We start from the raw sequence: 23,380 nt of genomic DNA, 5'->3' as shown, positions 1-23,380 counted from the left end.
TCCTGACGGAGTCCCCAGCATCCACTTAGGACGTCAGAGAAAATAAGAATTTACTTACCGATAATTCTATTTCTCGTAGTCCGTATTGGATGCTGGGCGCCCATCCCAAGTGCGGATTGTCTGCAATACTTGTACATAGTTATTGTTACAAAAATCGGGTTATTATTGTTGTGAGCCATCTTTTCAGAGGCTCCGCTGTTATCATGCTGTTAACTGGGTTCAGATCACAGGTTGTACAGTGTGATTGGTGTGGCTGGTATGAGTCTTACCGGGGATTCAAAATCCTTCCTTATTGTGTACGCTCGTCCGGGCACAGTATCCTAACTGAGGCTTGGAAGAGGGTCATAAGGGGAGGAGCCAGTGCACACCACCTGATCCTAAAGCTTTTACTTTTGTGCCCTGTCTCCTGCGGAGCCGCTATTCCCCATGGTCCTGACGGAGTCCCCAGCATCCACTACGGACTACGAGAAATAGAATTATCGGTAAGTAAATTCTTATTTTTAAGGTAAAAATGACAGGATTTGAGTGGTCATTCCGAGTTGATCGCTAGCTGCTTTCGTTCGCTGTGCAGCGATGAGGCAAAAAAACGGCACTTCTGTGCATGCGTATGCGGCGCAATGCACACGCGCAGCGTACTATTACAACGAACGATGTAGTTTCACACAGGGTCTAGCGAAGCTTTTCAGTCGCACTTGTGACCGCAGAGTGAAGTGATCGCGCTGAGACAAAAAAAGAGTGGGTCCCAAGGACCACACACTATCAAAAATTGGGGTCCTACCTTACATTTTCTGGGTCCCATCAGAATGAATTAATATTAGTCTCCATTATTCAAATTACGCTGCACAGTAGCGCCACTACACCAGGCAGAGCCCTTTTTACACATTACGGCAGACAGCGTCCCCTTTTTACACATTACGGTAGACAGCGTCCCCTTTTTACACATTACGGCAGACAGCGTCCCCTTTTTACACATTACGGTAGACAGCGTCCCCTTTTTACACATTACGGTAGACAGCGTCCCCTATTTACACATTACGGCAGACAGCGTCCCCTATTTACACATTATGGCAGACAGCGTCCCCTTTTTACACATTACGGCAGACAGCGTCCATTTTTACACATTACGGTAGACAGCGTCCCCCCTTTTTATACATTACAGCAGACAGCGTCCCCCTATTTACACATTACGGCAGACAGCGTCCCCTTTTTACACATTACGGCAGCCAGCGTCCCCCTTTTTACACATTGTGGCAGACAGAAGAAAGAGATAGAGAGAGATATTTACCATCTCTCCCCGCTGGCAGTTAGGCTCCTCGTGCTGGCAGATCCATTCCCGGGCAGCGGAGAAGGAGGAGGAGGGAGGGGGACTGGAGCTGCAGCAGCGCTATGTAATTGGTGGAGGCGCCGCTGCAGCAGCCCCCTCTCCTTCTGCATTGGCTGCCCGCCGCTGTGATGAGGGAAGTGCATCCCAGCATTCACAGCAGCGCCAGGCAGCCAATACGGGAGGAGAGGGGAGTGCTGCAGCGGCGCTACTACCAATTACATAGCGCTGCTGCGGCTCCAGTCCCCCTCCCTCCTCCTGCTTCCCTGCCTCCGGCGCTGCTGTTCTCCTTCAGCGCCGCGCACAGAGAACAGGCGGCTTGTAATGAGTCAATTTGACTCATTACAAGCCGCTGGCCGTGCACCCTCAGGGTAACTGCGCTGTGTGCCAGGCACACAGGTAGTTACGGCGCTGTATGGCGTAACAGTACTAGCACCGTTACTGTCTGGGTCGGATTCAGTATGATATCCTGACAGCCCCTCCAAAAGTACCCAAACCCTCCCCTGTGGGTGCCTAACCCTAACCCTCCCCGCTTAGTGCCTGACCCTAACCTCCCCTTGTAAGTGCCAAACCCTAACACCCCCCCTCATTGGTACCTAACCATAAACTTCCCTGCACCCTAACCTTAACCCCTCTTCTAATGCCTAAACCTAACCTCTCAGACGCACTTGTGTCCTGCTGGAAGAACGATCGGGATTCCGAGGATTGCTATTTTATTGCCGGTATCCCGAGCTCTGTCGGGATTTTGGCGATGGCCTTAAGCCGTTGTTTGGGACTCCTGCGTCGGTATTTTTTCGACCGCTGTGATCCTGTCCAGCGGCATTTTAACTACATCCCTCTGGGGCAAGTATTAAAGAGGGCACTTATGTGTTACACTGCATGAAGCTGAATGTTGTCCCTCTTGAACAGACTTAACCTGTGGCTCTGTTGTGGAACTACATGTCACACAATGCCCTGACATTCTGTGCCTAGGGCTGTACAACATAGTCTCTGCACTACTGTAATGTTTTTGGACGTCAGATGGCAACTAAAGTATGAGCCTTGGGGGTGATATTGTATCTGACGCACGTATTGCCACCACTGAGCATCCACACCCCACCCCCACGGGAAAACTATGCACACAGACTACCCCTACCCCCGCCAGAGTGCTGAGCATCCAGACCCCCCCCCCCCCTCCCGGCCGCCCGCAGGAAAACTAGTCACATAGCCTCCCGCCGGGGAACACCAGGCCCATCATAGTCTGTCCGTCCCGCCGGAGCGCTGAGCATCTGGGCCCCTCCCAGCCGCAGTAACACAAACCACACACAGACTTCTGCCGCTAAGAAAATACCCTGCTGCGGGAGGACTCGGTCCCCGTCGCCGCCGCACAAAGTCCCGCCGGCGCTCCACCAACAGTTACTGAACATAATCTCACCCCTGCTGCGGCTGCCACGCCAGGGCTCCACCCTATCATTTTTATAACCAGACAGCATCCGATTGGCTGTAGCGGAGCGCGTCCCTAGGGACCCGCCTACTTTTAAAATGTGAGTCCCTGGTCATCAAAACGGGGTAAAATACGCGCTATAGCGCGTTTTTGCGGACAATGAGTGATTGACATGAAGTGGGCGTTTCTGGGTGTCAACTGACCGTTTTCAGGGAGTGTTCGAAAAAACGCAGGCGTGCCAGGAAAAATGCAGGCGTGGCTGGGCGAACGCAGGGCGTGTTAGTGACATCAAAACAGGAACTGAACAGTCTGAAGTGATCACAAGTGCTGAGTAGGTTTTGAGCTACTCTAAAACTGCACAAAAAAACTTTTGCCGCCGCTCTGCGATCCTTTCGTTCGCACTTCTGCTAAGCTAAAATACACTCCCAGTGGGAGGCGGCATAGCGTTTGCACGGCTGCAAAAAACTGCTAGCGAGCGAACAACTCGGAATGAACCCCTTGGTTCTGAATCCTGGGACAACTCCCAGATTGACTAATTAGGCACTTTAAAGTTTTTAATTATTTTTAATTGGGCAGTAATGACATCATTTTTATGGTGAAAAAGTGCACAATGATGGAAACTGGGGTACAAGGTATGGAACAGGTATATTGGGGTGCTTAATGAGTGGGACAAGTGTTTTTAGACTTGCAGATGGGAGTAATCTGTCTGTTTCCACTTTTTTTCCTCTAAAATTACCCAAATACATACTTATACCCATTTTTATGTACCCTGAATTTAATTTTAGCACTTATTTTGCTGAAAAAAATAGCTTTGTATAATTTTTTTACATTTTCAGAAAAATGCATATATTTGATCCAATTTAATTACCAGACCAAACTTTTATACTGTTAACCGATGTTAGGTTAACTTTTTTTGGGGGTGCAAAAAGATTTACCCATTTTTCACTTTTCACTTTCGGCACCAATTTTCGCGGCAATCCCGTTTTCGCAAATTTGCATATGAATAGGGCAAATTGTGGGAGCGCGTATTCCCATGAAAATTTACTTTTAACGGCAAAAATGACAATCGCTGTAAGTTGCCTCGATTTCGCCGCTAATTGAATACACCCCATAGTATTAAGTCTGTTGCATCTCTATAAAAATCAGTCTCATTGTGGAAGACGAGGCAGATATCCTTCAGATTGATCAGTCTCTGAGCCAATTGGAACGGACCGGGAATCCGCTAATAGAGCGCAGACGCCGTGTTGACTTTTCATTTTGAATTTGTGGTTTGCAGTTTGCCCAGCGCAGGGTTTTGCTTTTTCTTAGTATCATTAAGCGGCCGGCGTATTTATCATCGGACACATCTTGCCCCATTGCAGTTACCTCTGGTATCCATGCTGTTTGCAGCATTGCTGGCGCCCCATTTATTTCGCTGCCTGCTGATCGCTGTGATGGTGAAAGATGTCTTTACACGCGCGCACAGTCCAGGCGGCCAATAGCTCAGACGGTGAGCTTGATAAATTGGGGCATTGGATTAAACCTGGAGAAGTGATGAAGCAGTGATACACATCAGCCAATCAGCTCCAATATGTAAATTTGCATATTGTAGCTGATTGGCTGGTGCATTATCACCTTGCACTGCCTTCTCTCTTCTCCAGGCTTCTTACATCTGCCCCCATTGCGCCATATCTCCGTCTGTGGCACTGCGTTGTTCTGTATTAGTCTGGCTAATGCGGGAAATATCGCTCAGGCTTTTCTGAAATAACCCCGATATATACTTTTACCTAAACCATCTGACAACTGGGACTTCTGCATTATTTTAGGCTGGAGAAATGGGCCTCTGTCTCCCCAGGATTATATAACATTACAGAATACAAAAGCTGTTTCGGGCAGATGTGAAGGGGCACTACTGTCCCAGAGAGTATAGCAGGCAGATGTTATGGAACTATAAGTCCCAGCACATCTGGTTAGATTTTTATATCTACCCTAGAACCTCTTAACATCTGTGTCACCTCTGTCCTAGATATGACACGCTGTGTTTCATCAGGTTTGGTAGAACTACAAGTCCCAGCATGTCCTGCCAGCCAGAGCAAGTGATACTAAGGGGGTCATTCCGAGTTGATAGCTAGCTGCATTTGTCCGCAGCCCAGCGATCAGGCTAAAAACGGCAGTTCTGCGCATGCGTATGCTGCGCAATGCGCACGCTCGTCATATGGGCACAACGGACGATGCAGTTTTGCACCGGGTCTAGCGATGCATTTCAGTCGCACTGCTGGCCGCAGAGTGATTGACATGAAGTGGGCGTTTCTGGGTGGCAACTGACCGTTTTCAGGGAGTGCTCGGAAAAACACAGGCGTGCCAGGGAAAAGCGCAGGCGGGGCTGGGCGAACGCTGGGCAGTTTGTGACGTCAAATCCGGAACTGAATAGTCTGAAATGATCGCAAGCGCTGAGTAGGATTTGAGCTACTCTGAAACTACACCAACATTTTTTGCAGGCGCTCTGCGATACAACCGTTCGCACTTCTGCTAAGCTAAAATACACTCCCCGTGGGCGGCGGCATAGCGTTTACACGGCTGCTAAAACTGCTAGCGAGCGATCAACTCGAAATGACCACCCTAAGAGCGTTTGTTCAGTGTTAGATCTACAATGAACATAGTATACTATATATTATACAAGATTCAGTTGATTTTACTCCGCAGCTCGCGGCTGACTCCGGCTTTTTTTTATATCTGTTTTCCACAGCCAGGAGTTTCTGTAGATTGCTCCGCAGCGCTGTCACCGAGTTAATGCTGAATGGCAAAGATCACAGCAGTTAATTAGCGGAACACCCCCACCTCGCAGAAACTAATTACACCTTGAGGTTAACCCCTGACCTGCTGTCTTTTTCGCAGCCCCTTAGATGAGGGGGGGATTCATCCCCGCAGGTCTCTTGGCATTTGTTTAGCGCCAGGCAGGGAGCAGCTGCTCTGAACAACGAGGCACCAGCCTCTCCCCCGTAATTACCAGCCGTGCGCAGAACTCGGTTCCCTCTTTTCTTTATTACTGTAAGCACTTGATTTCCTATTATTTCATTTTTCATACTTTTGTGTTCTCGGTGGTGGAGTATCAGCTGCGCTACATTGCAGCGTCGTACATATATTGTCACATACAGAAATACAAAGCTATAAGGGCCCCCGATAGATGACGCCCGTCTGTTAGGAGGAGCCGGTGTCCTTTGGTAACTGCAGAGAAGATTTGCACATATGCAGAACAGCCGGATATCATTTTGCGGGACCGGATTATTGCAATGACTTGAATGCGGCAGAGGTCGTGCATTTAGGGGGTCATTCCGAGTTGTTCGCTCGCTAGCAGTTTTTAGCAGCCGTACAAACGCTAAGCCGCCGCCCACTGGGAGTGTATTTTAGCTTAGCAGAAGTGCGAACGAAAGGATTGCAGAGCGGCTACAAAGTTTTTTTTGTGCAGTTTCAGAGTAGCTCAAAACCTACTCAGCGCTTGCGATCACTTCAGACTGTTCAGTTCCTGGTTTGACGTCACAAACACGCCCTGCGTTCGCCCAGCCACGCCTGCGTTTTTCCTGGCGCGCCTGCATTTTTTTCAACACCCCCTGAAAACGGTCAGTTGCCACCCAGAAATGCCCACTTCATGTCAATCACTCTGCGGCAGCCAGTGCGACTGAAAAGCTTCGCTCGACCCTGTGTGAAACTACATCGGCCGTTGTAAAAATACGTTGCGCGTGCGCATTGTGCCACATGCGCAGAAGTGCCTTTTTTTGCCTCATCGCTGCACAGCGAACGATTGCAGCTAGCGAACAACTCGGAATGACCACCTTAAGGATGTGGTTCCTGCTGTAGGGAGCACCTAAGCTTCTGTGATCAGTGCGTAGCATTAAGGAATGTTTTACATTAATTGCTTCCGCCTGTATATGTGACGCTCTGCGTTCCCTGCTTATTCGGTTTGATCATATATGGAAGGCGGGCTGTATGCTTCTTTATACCAGGCTACTTGAATGTCTCTGCTTTCCTCCGCAGGTGAACGGACACCTGGACTATATGAAGCAGATGGACACGTTACTGAAAGCCGTCGGCATTAAGACCAAGGAGTGTCGGCTGGAAGAACAGAACGGGCTACTCCACCCGCTGGTGGCATTCGGCGAGCCGTCTAAGATTAGCCAGGCTGCAAACGGAACGGATCCCGAGGACAACTGGGACTGGGAGCCTGTAACCACTGATCCGCAGAGCAGTGATCCGGCACCGCAGTCCTGCTGCACCACGTGTAGCTCTGCAGAGGAAAACGCAGCGCTCTGCGGAGACTGCGCAAATAATAACACCACCAGCACAACGGATCCAGCACGCCGCAGTGTAACAGCCAGCAGTGACGCGTCTAATTACTCCTATGCAGACACCAAGAGTGAGCGTCAGACCCCGTTCAGTGTGGGATGATACTGAGTAGACTGTGATGTCCTAGCAGGCACCGTGGCCCACTTACTGGCCACTTACCGGACGCCGGGAGCCACCGTAACTCGGGTCATTCTGACATGAGACTGTATCTGACAATGTGACATCTCTATTGCACAATCTCGCTCAATCACTGGCTACGTTCTGCGGTACGGAGATTGTACATGGCTCCGAGACTTGAAAGTATTTCTATATAGCTATGCTCCCTATTAACCCCTCCCCCGGCGATCTATCTATAAATCCGCAATAAATGACATGGTACTGAGACTGCCATGACAGTATCTGTATATAGCCATGCCGCCTGTCCCCCGTTATCTATCTACAAATCAGCAATCAGCTATTTCTCCCCTTCATGTAAGACCCCCCCCACCTGCACCGCTGTAATGTAGCATCTGACATTGATGACCTCTGTGTAACTTGTCAGGACACCAAGGGGCTGAATTCCTCTCTCGCCACCCTTGCGTTGGTGACGCATCTGAATGTGCAAGAGCTGAGATACCCGCTGCCAGCGCCTATTGTACGGCCTCCTGTGTGTGCGCTTCAGCGTTCTTCTATGCAATTGCTTTCAGCAAATTGCCAGAAGACGCAAAATCTCTGGGCATCTTTCTAGACACCCCTCCCCCCGTTTACCTCCCAGTCATGATCTAGGAACGTCCCGTACAGTTCAGATTCCGTGCGTCTGAATTAAATCTCCACTCGTACAAATTGATGCGCTGAAGAACAGACATCAGCGTTTGCCTGGATTTCGGCACAGCGTGTGACCGTGACTCCTTTATCCTGGACCAACCAAACTTAATGTTGAACAATAAAAAATGAAACTCTATCCAATGTGGTAACTCAGACCCGGCTGTTCGGTAATACCCAGACGGCATGTGTGGTCAGTGATGGGTCCGGTGATACCCAGTCGGCATGTGTGGTCAGTGATGGGTCCGGTGATAGCCAGTCGGCATGTGTGGTCAGTAATGGGTCCGGTGATACCCAGTCGGCGTGTGTGGTCAGTGATGGGTCTGGTGATACCCAGTCGGCGTGTGTGGTCAGTGATGGGTCTGGTGATACCCAGTTGGCGTGTGTGGTCAGTGATGGGTCCGGTGATACACAATCGGCGTGTGTGGTCAGTGATGGGTCCGGTGATACCCAGTCGGTGTGTGTGTGTGGTCAGTGATGGGTCCGGTGATACACAGTCGGCGTGCGTGGTCAGTGGTGGGTCCGGTGATACCCAGTCGGCGTGTGTGGTCAGTGATGGGTCCGGTGATACCCAGTCGGTGTGTGTGTGTGGTCAGTGATAGGTCCGGTGATACACAGTCGGTGTGTGTGTGTGGTCAGAGATGGGTCTGGTGATACCCAGTCGGTGTGTGTGTGTGTGTGTGTGGTCAGTGATGGGTCCGGTGATACACAGTCGGCGTGTTTGGTCAGTGATGGGTCTGGTGATACCCAGTCGGCGTGTGTGGTCAGTGATGGGTCCGGTGATACACAGTCGGCGTGTGTTGTCAGAGATGAGTCCGGTGATACCCAGTCGGTGTGTGTGTGTGGTCAGTGATGGGTTTCGGTGATACACAGTCGGTGTGTGTGGTCAGTGATGGGTCCGGTGATACCCAGTCGGTGTGTGTGTGGTCAGTGATGGGTCCGGTGATACACAGTCGGCGTGTGTGGTCAGTGATGGGACCGGTGATACCCAGTCGGCGTGTGTGGTCAGTGATGGGTCCGGTGATACCCAGTCGGAGTGTGTGGTTAGTGATGGATCCGGTGATACCCAGTCGGCATGTGTGGTCAGTGATACCCAGTCGGCGTGTGTGGTCAGTGATGGGTCTGGTGATACCCAGTCGGCGTGTGTGGTCAGTGATGGGTCCGGTGATACACAGTCGGCGTGTGTGGTCAGTGATGGGTCCGGTGATACACAGTCGGCGTGTGTGGTCAGTGATGGGTCCGGTGATACCCAGTCGGTGTGTGTGTGTGGTCAGTGATAGGTCCGGTGATACACAGTCGGTGTGTGTGTGTGTGGTCAGAGATGGGTCTGGTGATACCCAGTCGGTGTGTGTGTGTGGTCAGTGATGGGTCCGGTGATACACAGTCGGCGTGTGTGGTCAGTGATGGGTCTGGTGATACCCAGTCGGCGTGTGTGGTCAGTGATGGATCAGGTGATACCCAGTTTGCATGTGTGGTCAGTGATACCCAGTCGGCGTGTGTGGTCAGTGATGGGTCTGGTGATACCCAGTCGGTGTGTGTGTGTGGTCAGTGATGGTCCGGTGATACACAGTCGGTGTGTGTGTGGTCAGTGATGGGTCCGTTGATACACAGTCGGCGTGTGTGGTCAGTGATGGGTCCGGTGATAGACAGTCGGTGTGTGTGGTCAGTGATGGGTCCGGTGATACACAGTCGGCGTGTGTGGTCCGTGATGGGTCCGGTGATACACAGTCGGTGTGTGTGTGGTCAGTGATGGGTCCGGTGATACCCAGTCGGCGTGTGTGGTCAGTGATGGATCCGGTGATACCCAGTTTGCATGTGTGGTCAGTGATACCCAGTCGGCGTGTGTGGTCAGTGATGGGTCTGGTGATACTCAGTCGGTGTGTGTGTGGTCAGTGATGGGTCCGGTGATACACAGTCGGCGTGTGTGGTCAGTGATGGGTCCGGTGATAGACAGTCGGTGTGTGTGGTCAGTGATGGGTCAGGTGATACACAGTCGGCGTGTGTGGTCAGTGATACCCAGTCGGCGTGTGTGGTCAGTGATGGGTCTGGTGATACCCAGTCGGCGTGTGTGGTCAGTGATGGGTCCGGTGATACACAGTCGACGTGTGTGGTCAGTGATGGGTCCGGTGATAGACAGTCGGTGTGTGTGGTCAGTGATGGGTCCAGTGATACACAGTCGGCGTGTGTGGTCAGTGATACCCAGTCGGCGTGTGTGGTCAGTGATACCCAGTCGGCGTGTGTGGTCAGTGATGGGTCCGGTGATACACAGTCGACGTGTGTGGTCAGTGATGGGTCCGGTGATACACAGTCGACGTGTGTGGTCAGTGATGGGTCCGGTGATACCAAGTCGGTGTGTGTGTGGTCAGTGATGGGTCCGGTGATACACAGTCGGCGTGTGTGGTCAGTGATGGGTCCGGTGATACACAGTCGGCGTGTGTGGTCAGTGATGGGTCCGGTGATACCCAGTCGGCGTGTGTGGTCAGTGATGGATCAGGTGATACCCAGTTTGCATGTGTGGTCAGTGATACCCAGTCGGCGTGTGTGGTCAGTGATGGGTCCAGTGATACACAGTCGGCGTGTGTGGTCAGTGATACCCAGTCGGCGTGTGTGGTCAGTGATACCCAGTCGGCGTGTGTGGTCAGTGATGGGTCCGGTGATACACAGTCGACGTGTGTGGTCAGTGATGGGTCCGGTGATACACAGTCGACGTGTGTGGTCAGTGATGGGTCCGGTGATACCAAGTCGGTGTGTGTGTGGTCAGTGATGGGTCCGGTGATACACAGTCGGCGTGTGTGGTCAGTGATGGGTCCGGTGATACACAGTCGGCGTGTGTGGTCAGTGATGGGTCCGGTGATACCCAGTCGGCGTGTGTGGTCAGTGATGGATCAGGTGATACCCAGTTTGCATGTGTGGTCAGTGATACCCAGTCGGCGTGTGTGGTCAGTGATGGGTCCAGTGATACACAGTCGGCGTGTGTGGTCAGTGATACCCAGTCGGCGTGTGTGGTCAGTGATACCCAGTCGACGTGTGTGGTCAGTGATGGGTCCGGTGATACCAAGTCGGTGTGTGTGTGGTCAGTGATGGGTCCGGTGATACACAGTCGGCGTGTGTGGTCAGTGATGGGTCCGGTGATAGACAGTCGGTGTGTGTGGTCAGTGATGGGTCCAGTGATACACAGTCGGCGTGTGTGGTCAGTGATACCCAGTCGGCGTGTGTGGTCAGTGATACCCAGTCGGCGTGTGTGGTCAGTGATGGGTCTGGTGATACCCAGTCGGCGTGTGTGGTCAGTGATGGGTCCGGTGATACACAGTCGGCGTGTGTGGTCAGTGATGGGTCCGGTGATACACAGTCGGCATGTGTGGTCAGTGATGGGTCCGGTGATACCCAGTCGGCGTGTGTGGTCAGTGATGGATCCGGTGATACCCAGTTTGCATGTGTGGGCAGTGATACCCAGTCGGCGTGTGTGGTCAGTGATGGGTCTGGTGATACTCAGTCGGTGTGTGTGTGGTCAGTGATGGGTCCGGTGATACACAGTCGGCGTGTGTGGTCAGTGATGGGTCCGGTGATACACAGTCGGTGTGTGTGTGGTCAGTGATGGGTCCGATAATACCCAGTCGGCGTGTGTGGTCAGTGATGGATCCGGTGATACCCAGTTTGCATGTGTGGTCAGTGATACCCAGTCGGTGTGTGTGTGGTCAGTGATGGGTCCGGTGATACACAGTCGGCGTGTGTGGTCAGTGATGGGTCCGGTGATACACAGTCGGCGTGTGTGGTCAGTGATGGGTCCGGTGATACCCAGTCGGTGTGTGTGTGGTCAGTGATGGGTCCGGTGATACACAGTCGGCGTGTGTGGTCAGTGATGGGTCCGGTGATACACAGTCGGCGTGTGTGGTCAGTGATGGGTCCGGTGATACCCAGTCGGCGTGTGTGGTCAGTGATGGATCCGGTGATACCCAGTTTGCATGTGTGGTCAGTGATATCCAGTCGGCGTGTGTGGTCAGTGATGGGTCTGGTGGTACTCAGTCGGTGTGTGTGTGTGTGGTCAGTGATGGGTCCGGTGATACACAGTCGGCGTGTGTGGTCAGTGATGGGTCCGGTGATACACAGTCGGCGTGTGTGGTCAGTGATGGATCCGGTTATACCAGTCGGTGTGTGTAGTCAGTGATAGGTCCGGTGATACACAGTCGGCGTGTGTGGTCAGTGATATGTCCGGTGATACCCAGTCGGTGTGTGTGGTCAGTGATGGGTCCGGTGATACCCAGTCAGCGAGTGTGGTCAGTGATAGGTCCGGTGATACCCAGTCGGTGTGTGTGGTCAGCGATGGATCCGGTTATACCAGTCAGTTTGTGTGGTCAGCGATGGATCCGGTTATACCAGTCGGTTTGTGTGGTCAGTGATGGGTCCGGTGATACACAGTCGGCGTGTGTGGTCAGTGATGGGTCCGGTGATACACAGTCGGCGTGTGTGGTCAGTGATGGATCCGGTTATACCAGTCGGTTTGTGTGGTCAGCGATGGATCCGGTTATACCAGTCGGTTTGTGTGGTCAGTGATGGGTCCGGTGATACACAGTCGGCGTGTGTGTGTGGTCAGTGATATGTCCGGTTATACCAGTCGGCGTGTGTGGTCAGTGATGGAACCGGTTATACCAGTCGGCGTGTGTGGTCAGTGATGGATCCGGTTATACCAGTCGGCGTGTGTGCTCATTTACAGGGATCTCAGTTGTTAGTTTAAAAGTTTGGTCCTAACTGAAGGGCGACTGCGAGTTCTCAGGTACATGGTGTATAATATACAGGTATCCTTATCTACATTCCTGATCCATCCGCGTCACGCTTCTATTTACACGTAATCTGCGTCACGCAGTTCTCGCCCACTCTCCGGTATACGAGATGCACGCCATTAATCACTCAGTCTGTAATCGGTAATGAGATCCTCGCTGGTACCGAGGTATAATCTGATCTTCTGCATTCTCCTAATTCCGTGTTGTGATTCAGCAAATATCACTGGATGTATTATAAGAAAAAATATTTTAATACAGAATTAAATGAACAGAACATGGCGTGGATTCAGTCATTCAGCTCTCAGTGTCCTCGTCCCTTACTCTGGAAGCCTGAGGACGGTAAGAGTATTAGGGGTGTAGAACAAAGTGCTGCACAATTATTGAAGTGAGAGTCATCCCAGACTCATAACCACAAATACATTTTCTGACCAGCTCATTTATCGTTTCGCCAGTCGGGATGGGACAAAACCTGATTTATCCTAATCCCAGCATGTGTCGTCCTTCCCTGGGCACTGTACCTTCACACTTCCCTTCATGTGACCCCACGTAAGACTTCCCTTCTGCGGACTACACTCCGGCTGTTGTTTGTGCGGACGCGGAATCTGGTCAGTCACTTATCTCTTTGCACCCAACCATTACGTGTGTTTGGGGGTTGATCTGACTTGGATTCTACAACTTAACTTCCCCAAAAAGACTCAGTCCATGGGAGTGTTCAGCTGGTGGACCTGCATTTCCTGTTCCAGGTCAAAGAGATTTACAGAGTCGGCGGCGGTGACCGGCAACGGGTCGGTGCTATGGTCCTTATAATTTTGTAGCAGGTGCTCGTTTCCCAGAGTGGCGGAATACAGAGAGTCCGTCTCTCCGCGTAGGGTCAGCACGTTCCTCAGGGATAGCCCCAGCCGGGGGGCACTGTTGGAGTTACGCATGGATAATGAGATGACCCTGGACCGCCTGCAGCATGGCAGATACTTCCCCATGGCCCGCTTGAAATCTCTCATGAAGAGTGGGTAGATGATCGGGTTCATTGTGCTGTTGCAATAGCCCAGCCACGTGAGCACGTCAAACAGACCGGAGGGGACGCAGTCACAGACAGCCTGTGTGACAAAAAGACAGAACATTGTAGTAAGATCTTTTGTTATCCAAACATCTGCGTTAACTATAGCATTACAAAATAACCATGCGCTGCCTAGTGCATGAATATGTTTAATAACACGACAATAGAATCTAATAGCAGGTGTTTAATATGACAAAAATAGTCACAATGCTTCAGATAAAAAATTAAATATAATAACAAAAAAAGAATAGTAATACATTGCACATGTTCACAATAAAACCGAATATTAGCCTAGGTTTCAGTTCTATACCCAGTTGCCTGAGAACAGCGGATAAAGAGGGACAGCTTAATTGAGTGGCCAGATTTTCCCCCAAATTACTACTTCCTTTAGAATAACTGGGATTTAAAAACTTTTCTGTCTACACTCCATAAATAGCGACATGAAGTGCATGACTGAATATCTGCGCTGTCTTCATGTTGGCGATAACAAGCAATAAGTGCATACACGCATTCAAAGTAAAGAAGGGGTGGGCGATATTGAGTTCCTTGGGCCCTGTTGGCTTCTGCTTATTTATTTTGGGATCCACTGTATTCAATATATTGTTTAATTACTTTAGTCATTAGTACATACAGTACATTACTAATAAGGCTTAAATCAACCAATCAGCAATTAGCTTGTAACTGTCTCCAGCAAGCTACACCATGTCAGCAACAATCTGATTGGCCACTATTAACGTTCTTGCACTGAGCATGCTGTAGGCCTCGGGTTACGTCTTCCTGGGAGGGTTAGATACTATATAGTGAATATTTTGACTGTGATGGTCTTATTTACTAATCTAGACTCAATGGGGTATATTTACTAAGGTCCCGATTTTGACCGAGATGCCGTTTTTTCTTCAAAGTGTCATTTCGGTAATTTACTAAGCAAAAATCTCGGCAGTGATGAGGGCATTCGTAATATTTTGGAAGTCCTAGGAAAAAATCACGAATCAATACACCATCGGTCAAATACGCCTGCAATTTGGTAGAAATCGGGAATTTACTAAAAAGTGCAAATCACAAACACTGCCGACAATAGCCAAACACTGCCGTGCTGAAATACAATTCGTGAAAAAGTGCTAAAAAAAACCAGACCTGCTTTTTTCCCCCGTGTTTGGATAGGCATGCAGGGATCCATGAGATCCGTGCATGTTTATCAGTGGGAAGGGGATGGGAAAGTGTTATTTTTAGGGGGAAAAAATGCGTGGGGTCCCCCCTCCTAAGCAAAACCAGCCTCTGGCTCTTTGAGCCGGCCCTGGTTGCAAAAATATGGGGGGGGGGGGGAATGATAGAGGTTCCCCCATATTTAAACAACCAGCACCGGGCTCTGCGCTTGGTCCTGGTTCCAAAAATACGGGGGACAAAAAGCGTAGGGGTCCCCCATATTTCTGAAACCAGCACCGGGCTCCACTAGCCAGATACATAATGCCACAGCCGGGGGTCACTTTTATATAGCTCCCGGCGGCCCTGGCATTACATAACCAACTAGTCACCCCTGGCCGGGGTACCCTGGAGGAGTGGGGACCCCTTCAATCAAGGGGTCCCCCCCCTCCATCCACCCAAGGACCAGGGGTGAAGCCCGAGGCTGTCCCCCCCCCCCCCCCCCCCCATCCAAGGGCTGCGGATGGGAGGCTGATAGCCATTGTGTAAAAAAATGAATATTGTTTTTAGTAGCAGTACTACAACTCCCAGCAAGCCTCCCCCGCAAGCTGGTACTTGGAGAACCACAAGTACCAGCATGCGGAGGAAAACCGGGCCCGCTGGTACCTGTAGTACTACTACTAAAAAAATACCCCAATAAAAACATAAGACACACACCTTGAAAGTATAACTTTAATGCATACATCCACACCTCCATATACACATACTTACCTTATGTTCACACGAGGGTCGGTCCTCTTCTCCATGTAGAATCCATGGTGTACCTGTGGAAAAAATTATACTCACATACTCCAGTGTAGAAGCCTCTTCTTCTTGTAATCCATTTGTAATCCACGTACTTGTCAAAATAAAAAAACGGACACCCGACCTCGCACTGAAAGGGGCCCCATGTTTTCACATGGGACCCCTTTCCCCGAATGCCAGAAACCCCCTCTGACTTATGTCTAAGACGGTTTCTTCAGCCAATCAGGGAGCGCCACGTTGTCCTGATTGGCTGTGTGCTCCTGTACTGTATGACAGGCGGCACACGGCAGTGTTACAATGTAGCGCCTATGCGCTCCATTGTAACCAATGGTGGGAACTTTGTGGTCAGCGGTGAGGTTACTTTCGGTCACCCGCTGACCACAAAGTTCCCACCATTGGTTATAATGGAGCGCATAGGCGCTACATTGTAACACTGCCGTGTGCCGCCTGTCAGACAGTACAGGAGCACACAGCCGATCAGGAGGGTGCCACAACGTGGCGTTCCCTGATTGGCTGATGGAACCCACTTAGACATAAGTCAGAGGGGGTTTCTGGCATTCGGGGAAAGGGGACCCATGTGAAAACATGGGGCCCCTTTCAGTGCGAGGTCGGGTGTCCGGTTTTTTATTTTGACAAGTACCTGGATTACAACTGGATTAAAAGAAGAAGAGGCTTCTACACTGGAGTATGTGAGTATAATTTTTTCCACAGGTACACCATGGATTCTACATGGAGAAGAGGACCGACCCTCGTGTGAACATAAGGTAAGTATGTGTATATGGAGGTGTGTATGTATGTATTAAAGTTATACTTTCAAGGTGTGTGTCTTATGTTTTTATTGGGGTATTTTTTTAGTAGTAGTACTACAGGTACCAGCGGGCCCGGTTTTCCTCCGCATGCTGGTACTTGTTGTTCTCCAAGTACCAGCTTGCGGGGGAGGCTTGCTGGGACTTGTAGTACTGCTACTAAAAACAATATTCATTTTTTTACACAACGGCTATCAGCCTCCCATCCGCAGCCCATGGATGGGGGGGACAGCCTCGGGCTTCACCCCTGGTCCTTGGGTGGCTGGAGGGGGGGGACCCCTTGATTGAAGGGGTCCCCACTCCTCCAGGGTACCCCGGCCAGGGGTGACTAGTTGGTTATGTAATGCCAGGGCCGCCGGGAGCTATATAAAAGTGTCCCCCGCCTGTGGCATTATGTATCTGGCTAGTGGAGCCCGGTGCTGGTTTCAGAAATACGGGGGACCCCTACGCTTTTTGTCCCCCGTATTTTTGGAACCAGGACCAGGCACAGAGCCCGGTGCTGGTTGTTTAAATATGGGGGAACCTCTATCATTTTTCCCCCCCATATTTTTGCAACCAGGACCAGCTCAAAGAGCCCGAGGCTGGTTTTGCTTAGGAGGGGGGACCCCATGCATTTTTTTTTTGTAATTTAACACTGATTTTTTTCTTTTTTTAAAGTGCACAATGAAGCCCAGCACGGATCTCTCAGATCCGGCCGAGATTCATTGTATTAAAGTCGGCAGTGTTTTACAAGTCACTCACGTAAAACACTGCCAAAAAAAACGAATGACATCGACATCGGTAAAACGGAAAATGCAGAATACGACAGCTTAGTAAACTAGCCGTAATAAATTCAAAAAGTTGCAATTTTACACTTGCGATGTCATTCGTGATTGAACTTTGACCTCAAACGGGAAAATACGATTCTTAGTAAATATACCCCAATGTCATGCATTCAATTTACCTGAACCACATTGGCCACAAAGAACGGAAGCCAGGCCACAAAGAACATTCCCAGTAGGATACCCAGTGTGAGACTTGCTTTCAGAGCCTTCTTACTGTGCTTCGTGACGAACTTCCTGCTCTCCACGACGGGCACGGCGAGGACCTGGCACGCCAACAGAGAGGAAGGTGAAATGGTATTAGCGGTAACGTTCAGGGCCGAGCCGTCAGATCTCTAGAAGAATTGTCACCTGAGAACCTGGTGCACTCTGGGGCCAATCCAAAAACATACGGGCAGGTTAATTGGCTGCTGACAAAAACGAACCCTTGTGTGCATGTACGTGTGCTTAGGGCAGACTAGACGGGCCACGTGGTTCTTATCTGCGGACAAATTCTATGATCATCAGTGTGTTACTTGTACCCTCCTGTAGGAGGCGCAAATATGTGAATATAAAATACAATATAATCTCCGGCGCTGACTTTAGTGTATATAAGTGCATTTTCTCCTTCATCCACTAGGGGCCACTGGAGCGTAGTTACAATGGGGAATAGTAGGCAGTAATTGGGAGCTGGCACTTTAAACAAAATTCTAACCCTGTGGCTAGCTCCTCCCCTACTATCTCCCCTCCAAGCCAGTCTTAGTTTAGTGCCCAAGGGAGCTGGTTCACTTGGGTTTAGCTGAAGAAATTTTTATTTTTTCTTTATTATTTTATTTTTTCTCACATACACACACAGACTGGCAGCTCTGCCACTGCCAGTCTGCACCGTGGGAGCTGCCGGCGGGGTCCCATCGCAGCTGCGTGCGGCTAGGGATGGGCCCCGGCTGAGGGAGACACTGAGCTCTCCTGAGTTGGCGGACACCGCTGCGTGCGGCGCGTGTCGCGGCCACTCCATCCAGCAGAAGATTCCGGCAGCAAGGCAGCGGTGAGTATAAAAAATGGTCGGACACCGCTGCGTGCGGCGCGTGTCGCGGCCACTCCATTCGGACACCGCTGCGTGCGGAGTGTGTCGGGGCCACCCCTGAAAGGTGAGTGTGTGCATACCCTCCACCCAGGCATGGGTTGAAGGGGTGACAAGGGGTTTTTTGCTGAGAGCCCTTCTATAGACTAGAGGGTTAGTGCTCCTTCTCTAGCTATAACTAGACTGTCAGTGACTACAGAAGTGCTTCTCCCATAGCCTAATGGTATGGTGCTCCGTATAGCATACACTGGGTTCCCAGCCCCATGATAAGATGTTTCTTAGCACCCTGACAACCTACCACCCCCCCAACCCCCCCCCCCCCCTCCTCGGATTATTATTATTATTTTTATTCACTAAAAAAAAAAAAAAAAAAAAGCGCTGTGCCGCGCTCACATCCGCCCGACCGCCAGCCGCCCGCTCTCCTCGCTGCTCGGATCCCTGGCAGCGCGGCTCACAGAGCCGCTACAGGGATCCGACATAGGCGCGCATTGCAGTTTTAAATTTGGCGCCGTCAAGGAGGGGGGCGGGGCTTAATCCCGCTCTGCGCGCCCGGAAGTAACAGCGCGCCGGGGACCCGTTCTTCAGCAGCGCGGGACGGAGGCCACGCGTCACGGCAAGAGAGTTACAGTGGGGAAGGGGGGGCACTCGGGGGCACTGCAAGGTACAGGTTTTGTTTATTGCAGCCTGTCACTGCACACAGTATCGTGCAGGACAGATAGGCTGCTGTGGCTACGTTCTTCCCTGCTTCCCTCCCCTCCCTCCCATTCTGCCTATAGCTGTTTACTGTGGGGGAAGGGTATCAAGTTTAGGTGCTGCCATGGCCACTAAAGGCTCCAAGGCAGCTCAAAAGCAGGGTCAGGTTTTAAGTGAGGAATCACAACAATCAGCCCAGACCTCCTCGGAACCCCAGAGCGCCCCGACATGGACGACACAACTCACAGAGGTGATGTCCCTGCTGACGGGGGAACTTAAAGCCTCTCGGAAAGATAGAGAGGCGGCCCAGTTCCGACAGCTTGTCCCGGTACCGGTGCCAGAACCTGCATGGGCAGTCTCATTGGCAAAGTCAGTGGAAGGACTTTCCAGGGCTGTAATACCTTCCCAAGCCCCGTCCTTTAGTCCCCCCCAACAGGCTGCAAAAAAGAGATTGCTAGCCTCGGTGTTACAGGACTTTGACGATGATATGCCTCAATTAGATGAGGCGGAGTTAGATGTGCAGGATATACAGGAAGTGGATATCCAGGATACTGACGATCAGGTATATGGGGACTCTGAACCAGTAGCACAGGGTATAGAGGCTCTTATTACTGCTATTCGCTCAGTGTTACAGGTGGAGGAGACGGAAGACACCTTACGCCCTTCAAGGTTTGGCACAGACCAATACCTGCCGGTGACTTTTCCAGTTTCGGAGGAGCTGGATGCGCTCATAACGACAGCCTGGAAGCATCCAGACGCAAGATTTCAGGTATCAAGAAAAATGTTGTCTTCCTATCCTTTTCCCGCAGATAGCAGAACGCGCTATGAGAACTCTCCGATCGTGGATCCTTCGGTGTCTCATCTGTCCAAAAAGACGGTCCTGCCTGTTCCGGGGGCAACTTCACTTAAGGAGGCGCCAGATAGGAAGTTGGAGTCTACCTTAAAGAATATTTACTCTGCGGCAGGGGTTTTGCAGCGCCCGGCACAGGTAGGTTGTTGGGTCAACAAGGCGATCGAAGCTTGGGCGGAACAATTGTCCTCTGGAATTCGTGACGAATTACCGGCGGATCAATTGATAGACCTGGCGGAGCACATCCGTGAATCAGCCCTTTATCTTTGCGAAGCGTCCAAGGACATAGGTGTTCTCGGAGCTAGAATTTCTGCTTTAACAATTGCGGCCCGCAGAACGTTATGGCTCCGAAATTGGCAGGCGGATACGGAATCCAAAAGGGCGGCAGAGGCGTTACCCTTTACGGGTGAGTTTCTGTTTGGTAAAGATCTGGATGCCTGGATCTCTACGGCTACGGGGGGTAAGTCGGCTTATCTTCCTTCTACTGCTCCAGCCGCTCGCAGACCATATAGGGGTCCCTCTTTTCGATCCTTTCGTGCCCCTTCCAGGTTTCGAGGACGGGCCAGGGGTGGAGCTTCTACCTTCCGTGGCCAGAGAGGTAGAGGTAGAGGCGGTGGCAGGGGTAGAGGTTCCGCAGCCTCAACCCAGTCAGACGTTAAGTCTTCTGGCACTGCCACCGCATGACGGGCCTCCCTCCCACCTGGGGGATCACAGGGTGGGAGCTCGTTTGTGGGATTTCAAGGAGGTCTGGATACAGTCCTGCCCAGATGCTTGGGTCCGGGATCTCATCACTTGCGGTTACAAGCTCGTTTTTCGGGAACAACCACCCCAGCGGTTCTTTACCACGGGTTTGCCAGTTTCCGACAACCGGGGAGTTGCCTTACAAACCGCGGTCCAGAAGCTTCTGTCTGCAAGGGTAGTGATCCCGGTTCCCTCGCATCATCGAAAACGGGGCTATTACTCAAGCCTGTTTCTTGTACCGAAGCCGGACGGCTCAGTCAGACCAATCCTGAACTTGAAGGACCTCAATCCGTATTTGAAGGTGTTCAAGTTCAAGATGGAGTCTCTCCAGTCTGTTATTGCGGGGTTGGAAAAGGACGAGTTTCTGGCATCCTTAGACATCAAGGACGCATACTTACATGTTCCCATTTGGCCTCCTCACCAGGCTTTTCTCCGGTTCGCAATACAGGACACTCATTTACAGTTCCAGGCCCTTCCTTTCGGTCTCTCTTCTGCCCCCAGAGTGTTCACAAAGATCATGGCGGTCATGATGGCCCTACTTCGGAAGCAGGGTGTGACAATTGTCCCCTATCTGGACGATCTGCTAATAAAAGCAAACACAGCAGAACGATTACTTCAGAATATCCAGATGACACAGGACTTTCTGATCCGACACGGGTGGGTCCTGAATTTCCCGAAGTCTCACTTATGCCCCGCACAACGGCTGTTGTTTCTGGGAATGATTCTCGACACGGTCCGTCAGAGGGTTTTCCTTCCGCGGGACAAGATACTTTCTCTGCAAACACTGGTAAGACTGGTCCTTCAGCACCATCGGGTGTCGGTATATCTGTGCATTCGCCTGCTGGGAAAGATGGTAGCGGCGTTCGAGGCTCTTCCGTACGGTCGCTTCCACTCTCGACCGTTTCAACTATGTCTTCTAAATCAATGGTCAGGATCTCATCTGTTCCTTCATCAGCGGGTGACGCTATCTCCAAAAGCACGGTCATCGCTACTCTGGTGGCTCCAGTCGACCCATCTGTTGGAAGGAAGACTGTTCGGCATATGGGATTGGACTCTCCTCACCACGGACGCCAGTATGCGAGGCTGGGGAGCAGTGACCCTGGGACATCAGTTTCAGGGGCGCTGGTCAATCCACGAATCCGCTCTCCACATAAACATCCTCGAACTAAGGGCGGTGTACAACGCCCTGCTGCAGGCACATCACCTCCTGAAAGGTCGAGCGGTCAGAGTTCAGTCCGACAACGCCACGACGGTAGCATACATCAACCGTCAGGGCGGCACTCGCAGCCGAGCAGCGATGAGGGAAGTCACCAACATCCTTCTTTGGGCGGAGAAGTATGCTCTGTCCTTATCGGCAATATTCATCCCGGGAGTGGACAATTGGGAAGCCGACTATCTAAGTCGGCAGGACATGCACCCGGGAGAATGGTCGCTACATCCCCAGGTGTTTGGGCAACTGGTCCGCCGGTGGGGAAGACCACAGATCGACCTCATGGCGTCCCGCCTGAACCATCAGTTGCCTCTTTACTACTCTCGGACAAGGGACCCGACGGCGGCGGGCGTGGATGCTCTAACGGCTCCTTGGAATTTCCAATTCGTTTACCTCTTTCCTCCGTTTCCGCTGTTGCCAAAGGTTCTGCAACGCATCAAGAGAGAAGACGCTCTGGTTCTCCTAATAGCTCCAGATTGGCCGCGCAGGGTTTGGTACTCCGCTCTACATCAGTTGTCGGTGGCCGAGCCTTGGACCCTACCACTACGAGACGACCTTCTACAACAGGGCCCCTTTTGTTATCCAGACTTACGCAGGCTACGTTTGACGGCGTGGCTGTTGAGAAAGCCATCTTGACAAGGAAGGGGATTCCTCGTACAGTTATACCTACTATGCTTCGGGCTAGAAAGTCGGTTACATCTTCTCACTACTACCGCATTTGGAAGGCCTATGTAGCATGGTGTGAAAGTCGACAGTATTCTCCTTCCGTGTATAGCTTAGCCCGTCTTCTCCGTTTTTTGCAGGCAGGTTTTTCAGCAGGCCTAAGACTAGGCTCACTAAAGGTGCAGGTCTCTGCTCTTTCGGTTTTCTTCCAGAAACGGTTAGCCTTGCTGCCTGAGGTTCAGACCTTCTTTCAAGGGATTCTTCGAATACAGCCTCCCTTCCGTCCTCCGACAGCACCATGGGACCTCAGTCTGGTCCTGTCCTTTCTGCAGTCTTCAATGTTTGAGCCCCTGGAATCAGTAGAGATAAAATATCTCACCTGGAAGGTGGTTCTGCTCCTGGCACTGGCTTCAGCTAGACGGGTGTCGGAACTGGGGGCTCTCTCTTGCAGGTCTCCTTACCTGGTGTTTCATGCGGATAGGGCCGAGCTTCGTACTCGTATGTCCTTTCTACCAAAAGTGGTGTCTGATTTTCACATCAATCAGCCGATTGTTGTACCGGCCCTCTCAGGGGACTCTCCAGATGTGAGATCATTGGACGTAGTAAGAGCGCTCAAGATCTATGTGGATAGGACTTCGACTATTCGGAAGTCTGATTCCCTATTTGTGCTGTACGACGCTGCCCGCCGTGGTTGGCCGGCATCTAAGCAGACCTTGTCTCGATGGATTCGACTGACCATCAGACAAGCTTATTTGGCGGCTTCTCGGGAACCTCCATCTTCTATTTCAGCACACTCCACACGCTCTGTAGGACCTTCTTGGGCGGCTGCCCGGGGGGTCTCTATGACTACTTTATGTCGGGCGGCTACTTGGTCCGGCCGTCATACTTTTGTCAG

At 51.3% G+C, this 23,380-nt stretch overlaps 2 protein-coding genes across 6 annotated transcripts in view; one reads left to right on the top strand and one right to left on the bottom strand.

The window, feature by feature from the left end:
- TMCO4 (transmembrane and coiled-coil domains 4) overlaps positions 1-7,448 on the top strand; it is a 146,734-nt gene extending 139,286 nt beyond the window's left edge. For all 4 annotated transcript variants that reach the window (XM_063942144.1, XM_063942145.1, XM_063942146.1 and 1 more), the window contains one exon: positions 6,756-7,448. In XM_063942144.1, the coding sequence (XP_063798214.1) occupies positions 6,756-7,166 (411 nt within the window). In that variant the 3' untranslated portion in view covers positions 7,167-7,448. The remainder of the gene's footprint in view (positions 1-6,755) is intronic.
- Positions 7,449-12,873: 5,425 nt separating this feature from the next.
- HTR6 (5-hydroxytryptamine receptor 6) overlaps positions 12,874-23,380 on the bottom strand; it is a 42,243-nt gene continuing 31,736 nt past the window's right edge. The window contains exons 2-3 of one of the 2 annotated variants that reach the window (XM_063942149.1): positions 17,391-17,534; positions 12,874-13,737 (exon numbers count right to left, since the gene is read on the bottom strand). In XM_063942149.1, the coding sequence (XP_063798219.1) occupies positions 13,339-13,737; positions 17,391-17,534 (543 nt within the window). In that variant the 3' untranslated portion in view covers positions 12,874-13,338. The remainder of the gene's footprint in view (positions 13,738-17,390; positions 17,535-23,380) is intronic. The other variant, XM_063942150.1, reaches the window with a different exon arrangement.

Source organism: Pseudophryne corroboree, chromosome 10 (assembly GCF_028390025.1).
Source record: "Pseudophryne corroboree isolate aPseCor3 chromosome 10, aPseCor3.hap2, whole genome shotgun sequence".
Taxonomy (NCBI): Eukaryota; Metazoa; Chordata; class Amphibia; order Anura; family Myobatrachidae; genus Pseudophryne; species Pseudophryne corroboree.
This window is presented reverse-complemented; position numbering and strand designations above follow the sequence as displayed.